At 38.3% G+C, this 23,512-nt stretch overlaps 2 protein-coding genes across 2 annotated transcripts in view; both read left to right on the top strand.

Annotated features, from left to right (window-relative positions):
- LOC137284716 (UPF0764 protein C16orf89 homolog) overlaps window positions 1–23,512 on the top strand; it is a 441,860-nt gene that overhangs the window by 172,344 nt on the left and 246,004 nt on the right. The window lies entirely within an intron of this gene.
- Window positions 12,842–15,411, top strand: LOC137284122 (uncharacterized). The gene has a single exon (XM_067815803.1). It carries the CDS (start codon window positions 12,931–12,933, stop codon window positions 14,176–14,178), a length of 1,248 nt encoding a protein of 415 aa, XP_067671904.1. The 5' UTR covers window positions 12,842–12,930; the 3' UTR covers window positions 14,179–15,411.

The raw sequence follows: 23,512 nt of genomic DNA, 5'->3' as shown, positions 1-23,512 counted from the left end.
CGGAGTGCTGTGACTATGTGTATATGTGTCCTAGTCCAACCATCTGTGAATTGGGTACCTCGTTAGGATGAAAGAGCCAAAATAAACTCGGTGCGCCTAGTGGCGGCAAAAGTTGTATATTCCCCAGGGAGTTGAGATTGATAATACGATGTGACGTTGAGACTGACATCCTATGATCGCGGGAACCAAATACCAGCGCCTTTAGCAAGCGCTAGATGCACGCAAATGTGCGCTATATAGATATCCTAGCCTATCCAAATTAAGTGCATCAATGTTCTTGCTGTTGATCACTGGATTGTCTGATCCAGACTCGATTATTTACAAACCGATAGAATATTTCTGAATGCAGCGTGAAATTAAACTCACTCATTCACTTGCTATCAGATGCGACTAACAGGATCGGGTGGTCAGACTCGCTGAGTTACATGGTGGACACATATTATCGTATCCAGAACACGTGATTGTCTGGTCCAGAGTCGATTATTAACAGACCGCCGCCACAGAGTTGGAATGGTGATGAGTACGACGTCAAACAGCAAACAAGCCAACAACTTCCCAACCAAAGGTTCTCCCATGTTCAAGATGATGATGTCAAGGTACGCCTTGTATGACACAGTTACTATCCTGGGTGACCACATCTGCTGCAATTGTACCCGTTTGAAATCAGGATTTGTTGACATCGATGGCGACTAAGACTGTGACCTACACTGTACACACAGACCGCTTGCCTAAATATAACCCGTGCAGGGTGCACCCAGGGATCGTGTCTTAAACCAACATGGACTAAACGTGCACAGAACGACCGTATCGTATTTAATCCGTGCAACGTGCACCCAAAGACCGTATCGTTAACCAACACGGACTTTGCTTACATTTTCTTTAAGTTACAAATTGAGTTTGCGATTTTGGCTTAGTTTCGTTTCTCGAAACTCTAGGATTGGGTATTGTGAATCTGATCTATGTCCATGAAACAGGGTTGGAAGATAGTACCGAAGATAAGGAGCTAGTGTTGTGGATTATTGTTTGTTTGTTTGTTTTGTTTTGTTTTTGGTTGTTTTGTTTGGCTTTTTTGTTGATGGAGGGTTTGTTTGGTTTTTTTCTTTTTTTTTTTCTTTGTTTTGTCTTGTTTTTCTGCTGTATTTATTGTTGTTTTGTTTTTGTCTTTTTGTTTGTTTGGATTTGGGGGGGCTTTTTGTATTTTTGTTTTTGTTTTTCCTTTTTTTTTTTTGTTGTTGTTTCTGTTTGTTTGTTTTTGTTGTGTTTTGCTTTGCTTTGCTTTGCTTTGCTTTGCTTTGCTTTGCTTTGCTTTGCTTTGCTTTGCTTTGCTTTGCTTTTGTTTGTTTTTTTTGGGGAGGTGTTTGTTTTTTGGGGGTTTTTGGGGGTTTTTTTTTTTGTTTTTTGTTGTTGGTTTTTTGGGTTTTTTTTTTTTTTTGGGGGGGGGGGTTGTTCAAGGGTCAAACATAGCAAACATCGATATTTAATTTAGTTAGATTAGGGTAAGAGTTGAATATGTTCTCAACCACACCTCTTTATATCTGAAATTAAGGACAAAGGACATGAACAAAATTAATGTAAACGGAATTGGGAAAGTTGAAATGGAATGTAAATATGCATGCGCTGTAAGTTCAAAGAAGATATCCTTATTTGCTGAGCATAATTTAACCGCTATTCATGTTAACTATAAAAATGGCGACTTTGCCTTGTTTGGAGACAGAGCATTATGAACTCACAAAGCAATTTTAATTTTCTTAAAAGTATTTGAGAAGAGCCATGTGTTAAGAACATGTGCTAAGGACACGTGTTAAGAACATGTGTTAAGTATATGTGTTAAGAACATGTGTTAAGGACATATGTTAAGGACATATGTTAATTACATGTGTTAAGAACATGTGTTAAAGACATATGTTAACGACATGTGTTAAGGACATATGTTAAGTACATGTGCTAAGAACATGTGTCAAGGACATATGTTAAGCGCCTGTGTTAAGGACATATGTTAAGGACATATGTTAAGGACATGTGTTAAGAACATGTGTTAAGGACATATGTTAAGGACATATGTTAAGAACATATGTTAAGTACATGTGTTAAGAACATGTGTTAAGGACATATGTTAAGTGCCTGTGTTAAGGACATATGTTAAGGACATATGTTAAGTACATGTGTTAAGAACATGTGTTAAGGACATATGTTAAGAACATGTGTTAAGAACATATGTTAAGGACATATGTTAAGAACATGTGTTAAGGACATGTGCTAAGGACATATGTTAAGTGCATGTGTTAAGGACATATGTTAAGTACATGTGTTAAGAACGTGTTAAGGACATGTGTTAAGAACTGTCCACATGTACACCGACTGACTCTTACGGCTCATTTAAATCAGCGATTTTATTTAAGGACATATAATGATTCCATTAGCCATATGAAGAAAAAGAAATCACCTTAACAACGTTTCAGATTCAATATGCAGCTATTTTAAAATAGGTTATAGGAACAGAAATACTGAAGTTGTTTAGCTACATATTTGGAAAAAAGGGATATTTGGCATTGTTATTGATTATGGGAGCATGGGGAAACGTCTTACGATGACCCAAACAATTTTGAGGTATTAGTCCTCTAAGTTTATAACAATTATGTTCCAAACAAAACTTAAGTGGCAAACTTGATGTCACAAACGCAGTTTGCATTTAAGGAATGGGACATCACTGTTGATGTCATTTTTATTTTGGGTATTTCCACTTCTGAAAGACAATGATAGGATATTCTCTGCGTTTATTTACAAAAGTGGATTTTGGACCCATGGATATTGTTTTTCGAATTGGTAGAAAATTCATATATGTTTTGTCGTCCTGTGTAAAGTAATATTAAGTCACGTATGAGCTATTCCTCTGTTCAGTGTTAAATATGTAGTTACAAACTGGTCTTGGACAAGGGGAGGTAACGTCACCCCACTTCTTTTCAATTTTCATTGAAGAATCACTTGGCCGAAGATATGGTCTTAATGAGTGGAACCGCTGCTCGATTCGTCACATCTTCATGCTTTCTGTTTATTTTAAAATATGGAGATAAAGTGTAAACACTGACAAAAGTGAAGTTAATATTTAGAAATTCTCAGAGGAACCTTTCGATATGCATTTTATGTATGATTCATGCAATTACTTGTGAAATTGGGGAGCAGTTGAATCATTATGGATTGTAGGTGGTGTTAAATGATACCCGCGTTGAACCAGTACTCCATTATGTAAAATTAGCGTTGAACGAGTTTATCGTAAGTTCTGTAAAACAAGCGTGAAAGATAGCACTAATGATTCCATGTGCAGGTGGACAGTTAGGAAGTTTCCCGGTAAGTATTCAGAAACAAGTGAGAACACCTATTCACCAATTTGTTCTCTGTTATTTTATTCGATCCAAGATTCTATTAGCGGCTATTCCGATGGTTGTCGTGATGCCAACGTCAACAACCGCCATATATCCACATGAACGCATGAACTGTCATGTAGTGATATATAACTGGTGTCAAGTTCAAAGCTCACTAATGTTTTAAATGGAGAAGCATTTCAATGCGGAGTTAAAATCTTAAATGCTCGATTATCGTCCATGGAGTGGGGTGGTGTTGAGGGATGTTATGATGCTTTTGGGGGGTGTCCATTTTGTTCTGGAAGATTGGGAGGTGTGTGTGTGTGTGGGGGGGGGGGGGGATCAGCTTTGTACACATGTGCCTGGGAGTGGGTCACATACTTGCATACTTTATATATTAATTATTGACAGCGAATATATGAATCGGAACCAGACCATCCAGTGGTCAACGGCATGAGCATCGATCTAAGCAACTGGGAAGCGATGACATTGTGTCAACCAAGTCAGCGAGCCTGACCACCCGATCCCGTTGTTCGCCTTTTACGACAAACATGGGTTACTGAAGATCAATTCTGACCCTGAACCGCATGGGTCAGCTCGAAGTGAAGCATATCGTAGATGTTTGGGGGGATCCCCTCGAACATGGGTTTGGTTCAATACCACTGAACCCCGTAGATAACTGAGTTCAGCCAGGGCCTGTTCTGTTGCATCAAAGAAGAAAAAAATGTTTGCCTAAATAGTCACGAAACAAAACTTTTATTAAAGCATCCATGCAGCGATTGAATCAGATTTCACGCCACAGTTAGCAATATTCTAGCAATATCATAGAGGTGGACACCAGAAATGGGCCTCACGTATTGTACCTCTATAGGTAATTGAACCCGAGTTTTCAACTGACAAGCGAACACTTTAACAACCAGCCTAGCCTATCGCCCCTATCGATCCGGCAGTCGCTGAGTCTCCAACGTCAAATACCGACTTCAAGTAACTCAAGCACCCATTGTACCCTTCAGCGCTAACCAACAGTTTGACAGCGAGAAGGTATTCGAAGCGGACGCAAAATCTAGTTTCACGTCCGAGCTTCGTCCCTGACCGTGTGGTTGGTGCATGATGAGTTAGTAAGTTCAACGCCGGTTTTCTTCTACTCGGCGCTCAGCAACATTCTATCTAGATGTCCACGGCCTGTGAGAAATCGAGTCAGGTTCAAAAGCAAACAAACAAAGCATCCTTTCCTGTGCCCCTCTGTGAGAAATGAGTACAAGTGTAATAGCCCTCGTATTTGACTGCCTCCGTGACCCTTGAGAATATATAGAATAGGAGCTGCGCTCACGTGTTGAATGACTAGTCCAGTCTAGGTTGCGTCGCCCTGAAATTAAGGATTGTTTGGGGCTCAGTTTCGATATTTCCTTGTAGACATATATGTGTATTAAACTTATTTAACATTACGTTTTGCAACTAAACGTTATCGTGTTGTAACATGTATGTATTCAGTTTCGAAAGTTCTCAACGAGTTAAAGATTGTAACATCCAGTGTATATTTTCTATGTTAGATGAACGTTCTAATTTAGGGCTCTGTTCATGTGTCAAAGGGTGTTTAATATGGAATCATATTTCTCAACTTTACATAACAAAGATTTAAGAGGATGTTGTCACTTTTAAGATTGGGTGAACAATATACATGAAGAATACAGGTAGGAGAAATAATATCCCAAGTGAATAAAGATTCTGTCCATTTTGTAAGAGCATTTTAGAAGTTCATTTCGTGTTTATTTGCCCACATGATATACATGTTATGTGTCTGTATGTTAAATATTGATTGCAATTCTCTCATTGTTAGAGTAGGAAGAACTCGTTAATCAGATCGTCAGTTTCGTCCATATATTTGATACTTGGGTGTATACTAGTAACCCTTAACAGCATAGAAAATCAAATATATAGTGAAAATAGAAACAGAATAGCACTTATAAGTGAAAAAAAGATGGCACATTACTTCATGTGGCGGCCATTTTGATATCGATGGGATGAAGGGAAAATTTGGAAACTTTTCACATTAAGTGTAGTGAATAGTTTAAGAATATTTATAGCTAAAATGGATAGAATTATCATTAAAACGACCGCACGTTATCAGAAATGAGCAGACCACTGTAACTTGATAATGCCCGCAAAATGCTTGACGACGGGCCAATATCAAGCCCGTGGTTAGGTGACGTCATAGGTAGCTCAGCTGTTGAAGTTCAATCACCTGCGGCTCGTGTGAACTTGGGTTCATCATTGACCATATATCTGGCTCTCATTCGTCACACGTGCCTGTGTCATTATGCACTTTCCTGCCTGTGCCATCCATAACAATTGTACCATAAATTGCAATATACAGCAATGAAAATATCGACTTGAAGTCTAACGTTGTTGATCACTGAAAACAATGGCGGCTGGTAGTATGAGCAAAGGTCAAAATCGAATGTCGTTACTCACAACAGTGACGTCATTTTTGTTGTTCTATGACGTGTCTATATTTGTAAAATGTGTGTCAGTGACCTCCGTCGTTTTGTTGTTGGCAGTAAATGCTTCTAAACCGATGCCGCTGTTTTTATTCTTATTTTACAAAAAAAATCTATTCATTTCAGCTATAAGAACGGTCACGTTATTTTTCAGGGCATTATCATTTGCAGAAGCCCGAGGTCTTTCATTAACAGCCCGACGAAGGAGGGCAGTTGAAAAGACGGAAAATAGCGTTACCCTTATAGTATACTAATGCTAATCTGCAATTTCTTTCAACGAAAATACATAATACAATGGACTATATATCTGAGCTGGTAAAGTAAAATCAATGTTAAACGCCTCAGCAAGATTCTATCTACATGCCTGCATGTTAGGGCAAGATGAATACCTGTTTGTTGTTTAACGCGGCATATATCAACATTGCATCTTTATAACGACAGCCTGTAAATAACGAGTCTGAACCAACAACAAACAAACAAATCATCCTATCTTATCAACACAGAGAATTGATTTCAGTTGTGACAGCCAAGGTTTGGACAAAGTTACATTATGGTCAGAAAAAGTAGCAGATAATATAACAGACAAAAATTTAGGCTCTCTGTGTGTCTGTGTCTCGCTGTGTGCGCGCGTGCGTATGTGCGTCCGTGCATGCGTGTGTGGTTAAAACTGGTCCGAAATAATGCCCGCTTCATAGTGCCAACCCACTAAGGTATCAGAGATTTAAGTTTTACGCCATTTTTATCAACCTTCCAACAATACTTATACTTTTAATTATACAATTACAGTGTAAGCTGTCAAAAACCGGCATCTGTCCAATCCGGCAAGTTGTCGACACCAGAATTAAGTCCCAGTTCCACCCGTGGCTTGTACATTTAACACCAGCTCTACAATCCAGCACGCTATCTAAACCGAACTATTTCTTTCCCGATGAGTGCCGGTTGAGACAACTTCTACTGTGTCACTGCTATAATTATATCATTTTATTATTATATTCAAGGAGTAACTAAATTTGGAGTATGGGTGTATGGTTTTATGTCGTCTTTAGCAATATTAGGACAGAGGACACCAGAAATGTGCTTCACACATTTTGCTCAGGTCGGAAATCGAACCCGGCCTTTGGTGTGACGAGCGATCGCCTTAATCACTAGGCTACCCCTACTACCTGCTTTTAAACATGCACACAAATCCGTTTGTTAAACCATTATGTTATTCAGATATCAAACACTTTTTCTATGTTCACACTTTTCGTAAAGAAGATGCTATATAAATATATCGGGCAAGACGTATCAGCGTCTATTTCTAAGACCTCCATAGTATTTGCACTGGAATTTATACCTTCGGTGAGGATATTTTATCTGTGTAATATATCTTATATAATTTTTCTGTGTAATGGTATAGCCGTTCGCTTTACACCACATATACATACTGGTGCAAAAGTGCTCTAGAAAGAAAACAACGGCATCAGGAAGATTAGAGGGATGCACCTTGTTTTGGGATCCTGTAATTTGTTGTTTATGGGCGCTTGCTTTGTCCCTTAAGGAACGTTCATAATTTATGTCTATGGGTGACGATACCTAAAAGAGGCGAGCGCATTGATTTTGTTCATGGCATGCAGAGGGTCTCTTTAATACTTTGTAAATGAATTTTATTGGGTCATTCACATTGTACATGCTTTTCTATAAATAACATCATCACCTCAACATTTCCTCGCCTCAAAGTCGTAGAGTGTGAAGGGTCCCTGGTTGTCCATAGTATTCATCACGTCACCCTTGGCATATTGTAGCATTAAAATATTTGGGGCGGAACTGTCCACTTTAGAGTATACAAGGACTAGTTCGTTCCCGGTTTTTCTCATGGTTTCCGTAAATTTTCAACTATATATTTGCAAGTTCCGCAATTTTCCGGCTGCTTTCCTACCCTGAATAGTACAGATTTATTACACGAGTTGAACGTACCACGTAAATGAGTTTGAAGATACGACCCTGTCGTTTAAATTTTACCATTGTTCCATAAATCGATTGATTTAAACATCACATTCAAAACTGGCACAATTTGTCCACAATTATGGAAAGGTTCGATTAACATTTCACCTGTTTAATGTTTCATCTTGGCTCATCACTCAGTTTTTCAAGTATTGTTTTCTCATTCTGTGCCTGTTTATTATTTATTTCACCTGTTGAGGCGGTAGAGTAGTCGAGTGGTTAAAGCGTTCGCTCGTCACGCTGACGACCCGGATCCGATACCTGTGGTGGCTGATTTGGGTCATCGCTTTCTCGCCTTAAATGTTGGAGGCGAGAAAGCAAGAAAGCGATATCGCGAGGCGAGAAAGCGATGAAACGAGACGAGAAAGGGATAGCACAAGACGAGAAAGTGATATCGCGAGACGAGAAAGCGATATCATTGCGCGAGAAAGCGATAGAGCAAGGAAGTGAGAAAGCGATAGTGCGAGTAAGCGATATTACCCATAATTCAGTCCTGTCTGTACATGAATAACAACAAACTGGAGCTCAATCGCCATCCGTACTTTCTCAATAGTATTAAATGGTTTTCAGAAATGTTCGTGTCCATTATAGTCATTGTTTGACTTGATGTTTAGAGAAAATCTAAGATAGATGTAGACTTTCCTTTGGCATACTATTTGAAAGTTTACAATATTCATATTGTGAAATGCCGGAAACATTCAGTTTGTGACGTGACTGAAGGAATAACGTATTTTATGCCATTACTGGACTGGAATTGTCCTTAATGACATCAACCAATTAAAATATGATAGATATTGCGGGGGGAGGGGTGGGGGGAGAGAGAGAGACAAATAAGGCATTGTGATAGCACTAACGCAGCCTACACATCCAAACTATCATATACTTAAACAACCCAATTAAGTGAGTGAGATTCGATCAATTTATGTCGCTCTTAGCAATAACTGGAACCATTTATGTTTTTGATGCTTATCATAAATACAGCTGTACTATCTTTGATTTCTTCAAGATGATAATATTTTTTAACTGACGATCTTCACCTTTATGAACCCAAATCGCTCCTACCCAAGGAACGAAAAGGCGCGCCTGAAAGCACGTGACGTACAATACTACAGGAAATGCTTATATATTCATCAGTAAAGTTTGTTCTGTAAGTTGGTTGATGTTTACTCATGAACAATGATGCATGATGAAGCCATGTGCCCATGTAAATAACAACTCTTTGCTCTGTATCACGGTTATCAGATATCATACATATCATCACTTACGGTACGTTGTGAATCTATTATTGAGACAGTTTAAATGACATTTATATGTCGAATGTTGATGTGTAAACATTCCATTTGCCATATCTGACAGCGTCATAACTTATAAATACAATGTTTTACCTATCTCTGTATACATGTATTATATGTATATATCTCACTGGGTACAGCTGCTCGTGGTCGCGTAGCATTTGATAAGCTCATTGGTGACGCGTGTATCCAATTAACCTTTTTCGGTCTGTAACATTTTTGTTGCATCGAACTACGTGATTGGGTTACGATGACATGTGTCGGCGAGCCTGACTACCCTATCCTGTTTATCACCTCTTACAACAAACATATGTTGCTAAAGACTAATGTAATCCCGATCCTGTTCCCTGGCAAAATGGGGAGTAGGGAAAGTACTGGTTGTTAAGGCTTACCTCATTTCCTGATACTCTTCTTTATGGCGTCACGGCAACACTTTTGTATTTGTTGAACACGATGTTACGGAGTATATTTTTTATATATTTCATCAGGTGTATGAAGAACCTATGAAGCGGAAAGCTATATACGAACATTTGAGACAACCATGATAAGATAACAAGGGAAGCCGATAGCTAATTAGCGCTAAACCGGTAGGGTGGATGGGCAAATGGAAGCCAGGGATTGTTCATCTAGGCATGGGTGATGACAGGGCAGAATAAAGGTAAATATCTCTTTCTCACTTCCTCGCTCCATCGCTTTCTCGACTGGCTGCATCGCTTTCTCGCCTTGTTTTCTCGCTTTGTCGCATTATCGCGTTATCGCGTTAAAGCGAGAAAGTGGTGGCCCGAAATCAGTCACCATAGATACCCTACATGGGTGCAATGTGAGAGGAATATTTCACGTGCCGGCAGGAGTTCCACCCTTTCCCCTTCCAGAATAATATTCATGAATTAATACAAACTTAAATTATCAACAATCCTTGACATACACAAAGAGAGAGAGAAGGGGGGCGGGTGCAAAATCAAACTCCTGAGTTGCAACTGCGTCTATATGTTCACTGAGCATGAGGTAGGGAAGACAGAAAAAAGAGCGCGAGCGCTAGATAACGAGCGAGGGAGAGAGCGATCGAGGGAGAGACAGCAAGGGACGGAGTGGAACAAGGAGAAAGCAAGAGAAAACGCGGGGGAGAGTCATGATTAATTTGTTTGCTTGCTGCCTAGCCCAGTACAACCGCACTCCCACATTACAGCAACGGCTCTGAGGTCACAGACCAAGAGGTCTATGTACAAATGTGTGGCGAACTAAGCGCTGGTCAGCAATATCCACGCCATAAATAGCCACATCATGGTCAATTCTAACCAAAACGTATTGCATATTTCCGCTACAGCACTCATGCATGGGACCATTCAAGATTTATGGCTGGAGTGTTGCCGTACATTTCAATATAAATATATTTCCATAACAGCTAACTTAAAAAGTTCTGTGTGAAATATATACAACGCGTCACTATTTAATTCTGGACTCACTAAAGTCCAGACACTCTCCGTACTGTGGCCAGTTTTTGACAAGATTTGACAAAAATTAAACATGCATTTGTTATGAATATATACTAATACTCACGAAAAAATGAAAGTGTTGTTTTTGAAAACTCAAAATTTAAATTTGCTCGCCCATGGTTCGGCCCATAGGCGAACAGTTGGCCCATGGCCGAGAATATTTACTTTTGCTAAAAGTACATGTTTTTTTCTATGTTTTAGAGGTTCTGAATCTATGACTTCATTTCACTAATTTGATTTTTTGACTTGATTCGGCTTATATAGAGCATTTTTAAAACATCTCTCCCATGGTCGAAAAACAAAACAGTTTGGCCCATGGGCGAGAATAATTACTTTTACTCACAATACACGTTTTTCCACGTTCTGGAGGTAGTAAATGAATTAAAATATGTTTATAAGTATCACGACACAAAATTCAACTCACTTTGTAAGAGATTATAGCAGTATTATGAGGGTTGAATCCCTGGAACTCGCACCCTCAGAGTCAGGCACCTAATCGCCAGCACACAAAGTCAGTCGCCTAGCTCGCTCAGCCACCGCGACTTCCACAAAAATGGAAGTCGGACAACTGGTAGTCTATACTGCGTACTTTGTGTACAGTCACGGTGGAAGTCGCGGTGGCTGAGCGGGCTTGTGAGCTGTGAGCTGACGATTAGGTGCCTGACTCTGAGGGTGCTGGTTCGAATCACGGATGGGACTCAACCCAAAAAAGTACTATAATTTGTACTTAGGAAAGTGATATCCCAAATATGACATATGTTGTTCCTGAAACTTGCCTACTGACACTAGAACAATCAGACATTATGTTCTCACATTGCAAATTGAAACCACTACTGACGTTGCTATGAGACACCATGTATTTGTTTTAAAAATCATGTAAAATATTGACATATTACATGTTATGATAGTTACATGTCAATAAACATTTCACCATACACCTATAACTATTGTTGGGCATTGGTTGAATTTTCATGATCGATCATTGGATTATCAAAACGATCGATCATCGATTAATAATCGATCATCAAGTTAGAGTTTAACGTCCAATCAAAGAGGAAACGATATGATACAAGACTATTATTAGTCTTGGCATTGGTTGTTACCAGTCACATTTAGTCGCGTTAGCCAATCAGGGATCTCCTTGTTATGTACTTATATGCTTGCCTTTATTAAGAAATGCTGACTTGCAGCACCCGCGATGCATACACATGCCGTGATATAAGTATTAAATGCGTGAAATTCACATTGAAGTGTAACAGTGTAACTTACTACAATACATTGCACAAAAATGTAGGTACATATTAACCAGTCATGATCGATCATAGATGTTATGATCGATTCCTTGATTACCATTTACTACCGATCGATCATCGATGAAATCGATTAATCGGAACACTACTACCAATAATCTCTTGTACATTTATTCAACCTTGCCTTGAGTCTAATTCAGCCTAACTAGCATGACTAATCCATCCAGTGCACTTGAGATAAGGGGGTGAGGGGATTAGCTGTACACAGGGCCATATGTTTTTGTTGTTTTAGTTTGTAGAAGTTTTGACAGGACAATTATATATTGTTTGAAGCTGTCAGATTTGTAAAGGTGGATTTCAATAACATGAGTTACTCAAAATGTGCTTTTCATATATCTGTTTAAAAAGTATTCTCATACTTCATAAAACGGATCTGACAAAAGATGTGTTTTGTCTTCACAAATAATGGTATAAAATACTCAAGCATGCTGGACATATAAATATTCAGCCATGGAGTGGTGGCCTCGGTTGGTTAAGAGTACCACTTTCAATTCGTAATATTAACATACAGCCTGTCTGACAGACGCCTGAGCTAATTAGACGGAGGCAAATTACCTCTGTTTTGACGCTAATCTTGAAGTGAATATCTAATTACTGTCATTAACTCGTTAAAAAAACAACCTCTGGTCAGACAACAATCCGTAAGACTAATCCCACTGTCAGTTCGCATAAAACTTCATTCCATTGTTAACTAATACATTTTAATTGTCTGTATTCAGCTTTTCAAATTACAGACAACTCAAGGTTGGTTTGTTCTGTTGTGTCTCAAATTTAGCTGTTAGACAGGTTGTAAGCAGGATTTCGGACGGGGGCGTCACTTACTCGAGACAGTATAATCTGATCACGTGACCTTCATTCAACCACGCCTTTATTGTTCGTACAAGTTGTTTAGGTCGTATCGCAGTTGGCTGACAGAGATAATATTCGCTACACGGGACCAGGACTTTGTTGAGGACTGAGGTTTCCAAACCAAGGCTTGTACCTCACCTGCCAAAATGAAACTGTTCAATAGTACAGTCAAGATAAAAACCAAGTACCTTTTTACGTTCGCTGTGTGTATGATAATATGGCAAGTGCTTCACCTCTTGTCATGCAGCAGGTTTCGAAGTGCTTTCAGTAGCAACGTGTTGATCGACTTACGAGGAAGTGACCACAAGTCTGCGCTTAAATTCATTAAGGATAATACAGACATTGTTGATGATACGACCAACGAGGAGGACAGTTTGGAGGCAATGTTCGCGAAAAGATTAACCAGGGAGCGACAGACGGACATACCCGAGGTGAAAGTCACTCGAGCCAGTAACTGTCGAGAAGGTCTGAACCCTGAATACCCATGTATTGATACAAATTGTACTGGACAGGTAAAGAGTGTGAATGATACCAATCTTAGGGAGTTCATCGACTCCCAGTACCGCGTACCAGAAGTGTACATTGATGCAATATTCAGTATGAGAAAGCGAACACACCACCATAAAGTAGTCCTGGTCAGCGCAACATCGGATAATCATTTCATGGAGTCTCTTGTGTTCTTAAAGAATGTCCAAGAAATCATGTTTCCCGCAATGTCTAACATCGATTTCCATTTTGTCATGTACGACCTTGGGATGACTTCCGAGCAGCGAGCTAATATGGAAAATCTTTGTCAATGTGAAGTTCGAGATTTTCCATTTGAGTCGTTTCCAAAGAGGCTTCGGCGGCTTAAGTGTTACATCTGGAAGCCTATCATTATCTCTGCAAACCTACCCGTATCTGACATCCTCCTATGGGCAGATGCCTCTACCCGCTTTACCAACACAAACATGATGCCGTTGCTGAAACAGATCAAAGCCAGTGGTGTAATGATGTCCAAAATAATCCGCGCTCTCGGTCAACACTTCGCTCCAAAGATGATGGAATATTATGGGGAGCGTTCATGTCATTTCTCACCGTATTGGGAATTTGAGGCTAACTTTATTGGATTAGCAAACGACCGTTTTGTGAGAGAAGCCATCGTTGCTCCGTGGGTGTCATGTGCTTTTGCACCGGACTGTATGTGTCCTGAGGGATCGCACAAAATGTTAAAGTGTAATGTTAAGGTAAGGGGGTATAATAAGTGTCACAGGTTTGACCAGTCCAGTCTTAATATTATTTTGATAAAATTGTTCCAAGACAACATGCAGAAAATGACAATGCCGAAATCGCTGTTTCATGACATCAAACGAGGAGACAGACTGGACAAGTATGTTGATATGAAACTCGCTTAAGACATTTCTGAAACGGGTTACTTTGTACAGAGTCTCTTTCAGTGTAAATAAACTGCATTATAATCCGATTAGCGCTCTGTGTTAAGAATCACATTCTGCATGTGCATGATTTACCGTGGTGTGAAATTGTATATTCTGATATCATTAACTTATTGGTTTGGGGGTTGTGTTTAAAATTAAATAATTTTATGTTACGGTTTCGCCTTGGTACAGAAACAATGAACTTTCGACATCACCAAAATAGTGAGTGAGTTTAGTATAACGTCTCTTTTAACAATATTCCAATAATATCACTCGAGGGTACCAGAAATGAGCTTCACACACTGTGCCCATGTGGAGAATTGAACTCGGGTGAACGCTTTAACCACTGGACTGTCCCAGGACAACTAAACGGATGATCGCCGAGGATCTGGATTGGAATTCCAATATGGGAATAATAGGTGTTAACCCCATTTCTGGCCCCATTGCTGGAACATTCAAAAAATGGCGAAAAACCTTTCTCTCTCATTCATGGTAAATGACGACGGACGATGTTACATTTATATTGAAATGTTCTTCGGCATAAACGAAGGGAAAACTCCTTTTATGGTTGATGTTGTGACAACGGTGTCGTTTTCAGGGATTACGACAATGGTTTTCTACAAAATGTGACTCGCGTTCACTCAGGCAATGAAATATGAAATATGTGAACCGGCGGACTGACATGTGTGCCAGCGAGTTTAGTGAGTTTCGTTCACTCAGTCGATGAGTAGTGAATTATTCAGTTTCTTACATAAACTTGCAAGCTCTAAGAATGTTGGAAACGACAGTTTTCACCATCATTTCCACAACTTCAGTCATGGCAAATGTACACAAGGAATCTACCTACTTCTTGCAATGGAAGGTACACATGTGTAAACAGTTATATATTTGTTCATCATGAACAAAAAGGAAAGGAAGACAATGGAAACCTTTGGGACATACCCCAGCAAACCGACCAGTTTGTTTTTGTGTTCAAATGTCATATTTCGGTGCTTCATTGCACACTTACATTTGGTAGAAAATGTGTGTCCTACTACCTTAGAAACAACTCCGTTCAAAGGATTTTTATCTAAATCGTCAGACATGTAATCAGTGGTTTATTGTCGCCTCATCCCAACTGCACACAGTTGTACATACAATTCATTTATAAAAGTGCACAGAATAATTAAAAATAAAATCATGAGACACACAATAAAAGATAAAAACATGTTTTAACCACATAATATTTCTTTCCTACGTTACGCCTGGATGTTTGTTGCCAGTTTTTGAACGTGCTGAGTCATGAACATTGTTCACCACGTGCATAACAACTTTAGGCAGACAGAGAGTCTCTCCTCATTTGCATAAAATAGTAGAGTATGACATATAGAAGTAAGTATATGAGTCATTCGATTTGTGGTTATGAGAGACTATCTGTTTAAACGATGTACAATGTTAAAACACGCACGCGCGCGCGCACACACACATGTATACACCTGTGCGTGCGTGTGTGTATGTGTGCCTGTGTTTGTGTGTGTCTCTGTGTGTGCGCGTGTCTGTCTGTCTGTGTTTGTGTGTGTTTGTGTGTGTGTGTGTGTGCATACCCACAGACATATACATATACACAAGTGGAGGACATATTAAAAGCATAAAATATATAACTCGGGATTGTAAATGTTTCCATCCTTTCATCAAAATTAAATTTACATGTTTTAGCACATAAAATGGCTATTAAGTCATTAAGTGTTCACAATTTGCAGCTTCAATTATCAATTTCTTGATTATTTACAGGCCACCGCCAAATATATTGCTGAGTGTGGCGTTAAACTAATCTCACTCACCCACTCTGACTGAAGTGTATTTGTGGTTTTATATGATATAAATATCAATCATATATCGGTGTATTATCAGTTACATATATGTGTGTATGATATTTATATTTTGCGATGCCTTTGTCTAGTGAACCAAATGCAAAAACAGATATTGGAGTAGCATACTTGATATCATTTCTAAGTGTACAGGTCATTCAGTAGTTAAACATATGAAAAAGCTGTTGGTGACGGTCAACACAGGTATGTGCATAAATTCTTATCTGCAGGGCCCAGTGGATGTCATTGTTTGCGGTAGACTCAACATGGAATTGAACATAGTTATCGTTGTTTACAGTAGAATGAAATATACATTGATAGCGTTGTTTACGTCCGGGCCCAACAGTACAATATACATTGATAGCGTTGTTTACGCCCGAGCCCAACAGTACAATATACATGGATTTCGCTGTTTACGTCCGGGCCCAACAGTACAATATACATGGATAGCAATACAGGACACATTTTATGGATAGCAACTTCTTGAGTTTATTTTCACGACGTTATTTTCAAGAAGTTGCTATTCATAAAATGTGTCTTGTATTACTACGCCAACTTCTAAATGCCTTTGAAGAATCATACATGGATAGCGTTGTTTACGTCCGAGCCCAACAGTACAATATACATGGATAGCGTTGATTTGCTAAAGCCCGATTGTGAAACATGGCATTGTTTACTGTGGAACCAACATTGTAATGTACACGAATGCTGTTGTTTACACTGAGCTTACATAGAAAGGTGTAACGACATCTGTTCACCTGTCACACACATAGTTTATTTATTTAAACCACCATAAACTTCCTTCGTTTCAACGTCGACGCGTAGTTTTTAAACAACAACGTTTGGCAATCTGACTGAGTCGGTGACCATCAAGAGATTTACTGCTTCCTGACAGCCTCTTATGCTTTATGGCTGATAGCAGAACTGAGTGCTGTGAACTTTATACTTTACCTGTCTTACAAGAATTTGTGTACTTCCAAGTGGTTCAAATAAAATGAATCTTGTTTCATATGCATCCAGAATTTATACCTCCTCTGTCAGTTTTTTTCCAGGTTTCGACCCAAGGTTGTGCGTTTTAATGTAAAATATCTTGACAGCGTGTAATACCGTTAGTGTGAGATTTGGAGTGAATGGATATCATGTGTGTTGGATATCAGCCACTTTTAGAATTTTGTTCGGCAGTATCATATCGGGGATATACCAGAAATGAACTGAATCCCTATTGTATTGTTTGGGAGTCGAACCCGGGACTTGTTAATTCGTCTTGGTAAGCCACCTTAACCATCAAACCATATCTCCCTCAGTGGTGTTTTGGGGTGTTTTAATGTGTAAGACAGACTTACACTCGTCTCTGAATATTATAATTTTGACAGAAACAAACAATTCATTTTAAATTGAGACGGATACCTGACGAAATCTAGGCTTTCTTCATTTAGAACTAGCATTGCGGGAAGGGCAAGGGGGAAGATAGAGTAATGACGTTCAGATGAGGAAGACTAAGTGTTGTAAGACACGGACTCTTTAAGTCCACCTTGAATGTCGAATCTTATCTCTCTATAGATATTGCCCCATATTTGAGAAATTCTTTAACAAAATTTAGATGCGGCAAATATAAACTTTGTTCTGAGACTGGCAGATACAACAATATCCCTTATGATTTAAGATTCTGTCACTTTTGCTATCAAAAGAATTTGTATGTAATTGAAGATGAAATACATGTTTTACTTTATTGTAAAGCCTACCTAGACATAAGAAAAAAGTTTCTGGATAAATATTTGAAACACCCTATATCACAACACAGTTTTATAAACAATATGACCTCAAAAAATATAGATGTTATAAAAAACTTATGCCTATTTTTATATAATGTTGGGAAAATAAGAGATTCTGATGTATTTAGATAAACGCATGTAAATTCTGATTATACCTATGTTTGTATTTTGGGCCACTGGCCTATTACTGAATAAAATGTCTGTCTGTCTGTCTGTCTGTCTGTCTGTCTGTCTGTCTGTCTGTCTGTCTGTCTGTCTGTCTGTCTGTCTGTCTGTCTGTCTGTCTGTCTGTCTGTCTGTCTGTCTGTCTGTCTGTCTGTCTGTCTGTCTGTCTGTCTGTCTGTCTGTCTGTCTGTCTGTCTGTCTGTCTGTCTGTCTGTCTGTCTGTCTGTCTGTCTGTCTGTCTGTCTGTCTGTCTGTCTGTATATATACGGTCTATAAATCAATCGCGGGATTTACGGCGGGTGGTATGTTATTTTTATGATTTCCGGTAAAGATGAGTATGTTTTGTTACGTATGTTATTTTTATGATTTCCGGTAAAGATGAGTATGTTTTGTTACGTATGTTATTTTTATGATTTCCGGTAAAGATGAGTATGTTTTGTTACGTATGTTATTTTTATGATTTCCGGTAAAGATGAGTATGTTTTGTTACGTATGTTATTTTTATGATTTCCGGTAAAGATGAGTATGTTTTGTTACGTATGTTATTTTTATGATTTCCGGTAAAGATGAGTATGTTTTGTTACGTATGTTATTTTTATGATTTCCGGTAAAGATGAGTATGTTTTGTTACGTATGTTATTTTTATGATTTCCGGTAAAGATGAGTATGTTTTGTTACGTACATTTCATTTTCATTACTCTGCAATGTTTTGTTAGAAATCATGGAGAGGGTTTAAAAAGCTGCAATGTTCGGATATTGTCAGAAATCCGAAATAATGGAAAGACAGGTTGAATTTGTGACGGGTGCTAGAGGAAACCAGGTTGCAGTTTTGGACAACTATATTTTCTACAAATCGAAAATTCAGAAAGATGGGTTGAGGTGGTGTTGTGGCAAACGGAGGTCTACTAAATGTGGAGCTTATCTTATTATCTTAATTTAGTTTTCCTTATCCGAGGTGTTGTCTGCATTAATCAGTTGTAGCGGTAACAGAGGGAGTAAATTATTAGAACAGCACAGCAGCTTAGCGGGCTAGCGGTACTGAATTACGTCATTTACCCGTCGCGGACTGGCGGGTAGCGGCCTAGCGGGGTGGAGCATGCTAGAAAGAGTATTCAAAAACTTAGAGAGGTTTTTAATGTGTTTTGTTTTCTGTACTGAGAATAGTTTTTTTAGTTTGAATGCATTTGGCCATTTATAGAAGTATTCTGGGATGTACATCACCCGCTGTTGGAGAAGAGCTTCGCATTTAAAAAGATAATGGAATTCGTCCCCAACAGACAAAGAATCACAAAGTTTACAAAGTCTATTTTCTTTTGGAGTATTGGACCAGCGTCCTGTTTCGTCATTTACCCGTCGCGGACTGGCGGGTAGCGGCCTAGCGGGGTGGAGCATGCTAGAAAGAGTATTCAAAAACTTAGAGAGGTTTTTAATGTGTTTTGTTTTCTGTACTGAGAATAGTTTTTTTAGTTTGAATGCATTTGGCCATTTATAGAAGTATTCTGGGATGTACATCACCCGCTGTTGGAGAAGAGCTTCGCATTTAAAAAGATAATGGAATTCGTCCCCAACAGACAAAGAATCACAAAGTTTACAAAGTCTATTTTCTTTTGGAGTATTGGACCAGCGTCCTGTTTCGATGGGTAGATTATGGTTAGACAGCTTGAATTTAAGAATCGGTATATATATTTCTTTAGGAAGAAACAGATAGTTATCAAATAATATAGTGTCTTTAACAGTTTGATAGAATTTACCTTTGGAACTGGAGGACAGTTCAAAATGCCAATATTGTAGATACTGGTCTTTTAATGTTAATTCTATTTTAGATACCAAGTATTCAGTTGAGCAAAGAAAAGGGTTTTTGTATATTTCTGAAAGTCCACAATTATCTAAAATATCTTTAACACGTTTAAACCATTGTAATTGGTTTACAACGTTCGGTAAAGATGATGTTACAAAGTTATATAACATAGTTGACAGTTTCATATTGAGTGGGTTTATAGCTATTTTATGCCAGAGTGAGATAATTCTTTTATATATTTTAATGTATAGAGGATATCTTCCAAATTCTCCATATACCATATAGTTGGGAGTTGAGTTTCTAAGACCACTGGCGTATTTTAGAAATTTCAAATGTGTTTTTTCAATTAACAATAAGCTTTCATAACCCCATATTTCTGAACCATACATTAATATGGGAGCTATCATTGTGTCGAAAGCTGACATCAAACAGTCTAAAGGTAGATTCAAATTACGTGCTCTTTTCAGAAGAGAGAACATTGCTTTAGTTGCATTTTCTACAAGACTTTTGATTGCATTTACAAATCGTCCATTACGGTGAAGCTTGATACCAAGGTAAGTATAGCTATCAACAATTTCGATTGGTTCGCCCCCGTAAGTAAAATGTAGCTTCTTTTCGAGTTTTTGGGAAGGGCCACTACCGAATACAACGATTTTGGTTTTAGAGAGATTTACTTTTAACCTCCACTGACTACAGTAGTCATAAAATGAATTCAGAGACAACTGCAAATCATTGGGATTGTCATTTACCAAGACAGCATCATCGGCATATAGTAAAATTATAAATTATATCCAAACAGTGATGTTCTTTTCAGCAGATTGTTCAAAATTAATACCTGTACATCCTTGACTGTAAAGGTGTGATTCGATGTCATTTATGAATAGTGAGAATAATAAAGGGGCATGGGAAGTACGAGGTTATATGGTTATCAAACATAACATAAGGTTTGTTGTTTGGTCTAGGGTATTGCAATACCTAGATTTTGATGCTGGGGAACTAGACCGTGTCGCAATGACTTAACATAAACAAGAAAAGCATCCGTTTATAGGATTACAACCTAGATTGCGCAATTTTAAAGCCCTGACTATACAACCCCGTCGTATACCTAGATTGTCTACCCACGCATGAGTAATTTCTCGATGGGTCACTGTGAACCGTGGAGTCACTGGTCCGTAAAATCTGTTTGGGAGAGGCTACTGGAGATGCTGGGGGTCTAAAGATGCTTACATATGAGATTACAGTGTAGATTAATTACAGGTGTTTCTTAATTAAGATATGTCCAAGTGATCTGACAATAAAGCGATTACAAGAAGTAAGTTTATTTTCAAACAATTAGTAATAAGAGTAATGAAAGTTATTCTTCTAATCAGGAAAGTCTTTATTCGGTGCATTTCACCAGTCACACATAATTATAGAATAGACGAATTGCGCGTTTGGACCATTAAGGCTAAATAAAAGTGAAATGTTTCTCGGGCATTGGCGTGTCACTTTCATTTGTGTGCGTAGCAAGTTTGTATAGCCACTTAAAAAAAAGTTTGATTTGGCAGGGTCCCTATCATCCACGTGTCCACAAAAAGAACGAGTGTGACTGAATCTACAATTCATTAACACGTGCTAAACTCCCAAGACGTATTTCTGAGAGAAAATAAAAATGTGTTCCTCTCTCGTCACTTTTTACTATCAGAATTTTTTTTTTAAAGTCTAACTGTACTCGTCACTTTAAAAAAATATGCACGAGAAACGTATAATTTTGTTTGCAGCCTAATCAATTTGAAAATCATATGAATCGATAACCGAAAAAACAAGTGTGTTACAATAAACAGTTACAAAGATTACTCTTTAGAAAAGACACTGTACCGCATGCTGTTAATGACATACACCAGATGCAGCGCAACTGAGAAAACCTCACAGGATATAATGAGGTGTCTAGTAAAATTAGCACTACATCCATCTTCAACTTCATCTTCTTTACTCTCATAAAGCCACCATCGGTGGTGCAAGAGCAAAGAATGTACAAAGGTACATAAATATAAACATGCGTCATGATGAGATATTTATGTAACAATGTATACAAGTGAGAGATAAAAAGTTATAAACGTTTGCTAAGTTTAAAATTTACAGGCGATATAACCTTGCTAAGAGTTGATAAATTGGCCCAACTGTGATATATAAAAAGATAATGGAATTCGTCACCAACAAAGTTGTAGTTGCATAGTCCACATATTCTTTCTTCTCTCGGTATGTTCTGTCATCGGCAATTACTACACGTGTTATCAATGATTGAAATAATCTTATATGTATATGTAAAACGGAAATGATAGGTTTTCAGTTCCAACAAAATGCAGTTTAAACAGACTAATATGAAAATGAATAATAGTAATGACAATAATAATATATACTATATAATATGTAATATTTAGAGCGTTCGCCCGGAGAGCGGATGGTCGCGGATTCGATCCCCGACCGCTTTACCATCGACCTATGAAGAACTGATCAAACCATAAACTATCTAAGCATTGTGTCTGTTGTTACTACTCATCCCACTCACTGGCTTCATCACTAGTGCTCTTTGTTGTCTTAGTCATCTACTGGCCTCCTCCAATTATGTACCACTCGTTTACTCTATCACATGCTGTTGTTATTTTCAATCCGCTGTTTGTCATAACATACCATGTATATAAGCTTCTCACTATTTGGTTGTATTCACATTTAGCTTGAAAACGATGTGAGAATCTACATCGAAACGTCGCTCAACGTAATAAACAAGAAGTTGTAATCAATAAAGCTCAAAAAGACGTTAAAATATGGTATTTGTGGGTCCCTTCCCAGCTCTCGGTATTAATGGGTACAACAAGGACTAGTCTGTGCGGAGTTATTACAACGTGTCTGAGTGGGATATTCACGCTAAACTGCGGCGTGGTATCTCAGTGATCTAGCAGCATAAAGTCAGCTTAAATCTGGGTTAGTACAAGGAGCCACACACACGCGTGAACGTCGCCATTTTATGTTTTACAACTGTATTTAAGTAATACATTGTATGTAACCTTGTACCTCCTATACCGCAGACCGCGCCCAAAGTGTAATATATTCTTACGAACAACCTTTAAACCCATATCACCTCATCTAACCTTTTGGCTAGACAGATGTAGCATGAGCAATTCTGAAACAAGATCAATGTGCACTCAAGAGTTTTGCGTGTACACGCGGAGACAGGAAGATACGAGAACTTGCCAGACAACTCGAGATTTCGTTTTACTTGTCCTACAAAAGTGCAGGGTGAATTCCATGTTTCATTTCACTACCCACCATTACAGAACATATTTTGGATTCGTGTTCAAGTAAAATCCCCAATTTTAATACGCTATCTTATGAAGGAATGTTTTCTTATATTCTTAAATCTGGTGACTTTTTTACCGTTTCTAAAACCTGCTATTTTATGCTTTGACCAAACGTTATATTTTAAATGATTATGGTAAGTTTATCTTAGCATTTGTTCTTGTGATATGTTATTATTTTCAATATGTAGTTTTGTTTTTTATAATGTAATATTATTTCTCAGAAGTCGCAGGGCGGTTAGTCGAGTACATTTAGGTTGTATTTTGTGGGGTTTTTTTCTGTGATAATGCTATGTATTTTATGTAACTACAAGCGTTTGTCTGTTCATTATAGTTATCCCGCATGACATGTACATTTTTTAAACTTTGATTGACCAAGGGGACTTGATTACACAC

Source organism: Haliotis asinina, chromosome 5, assembly GCF_037392515.1.
Source record: "Haliotis asinina isolate JCU_RB_2024 chromosome 5, JCU_Hal_asi_v2, whole genome shotgun sequence".
In the NCBI taxonomy this organism is placed as follows: Eukaryota; Metazoa; Mollusca; class Gastropoda; order Lepetellida; family Haliotidae; genus Haliotis; species Haliotis asinina.
The sequence above is the reverse complement of the archived record's forward strand: the minus strand, read 5'-3'. Positions and strand labels throughout refer to the sequence as shown.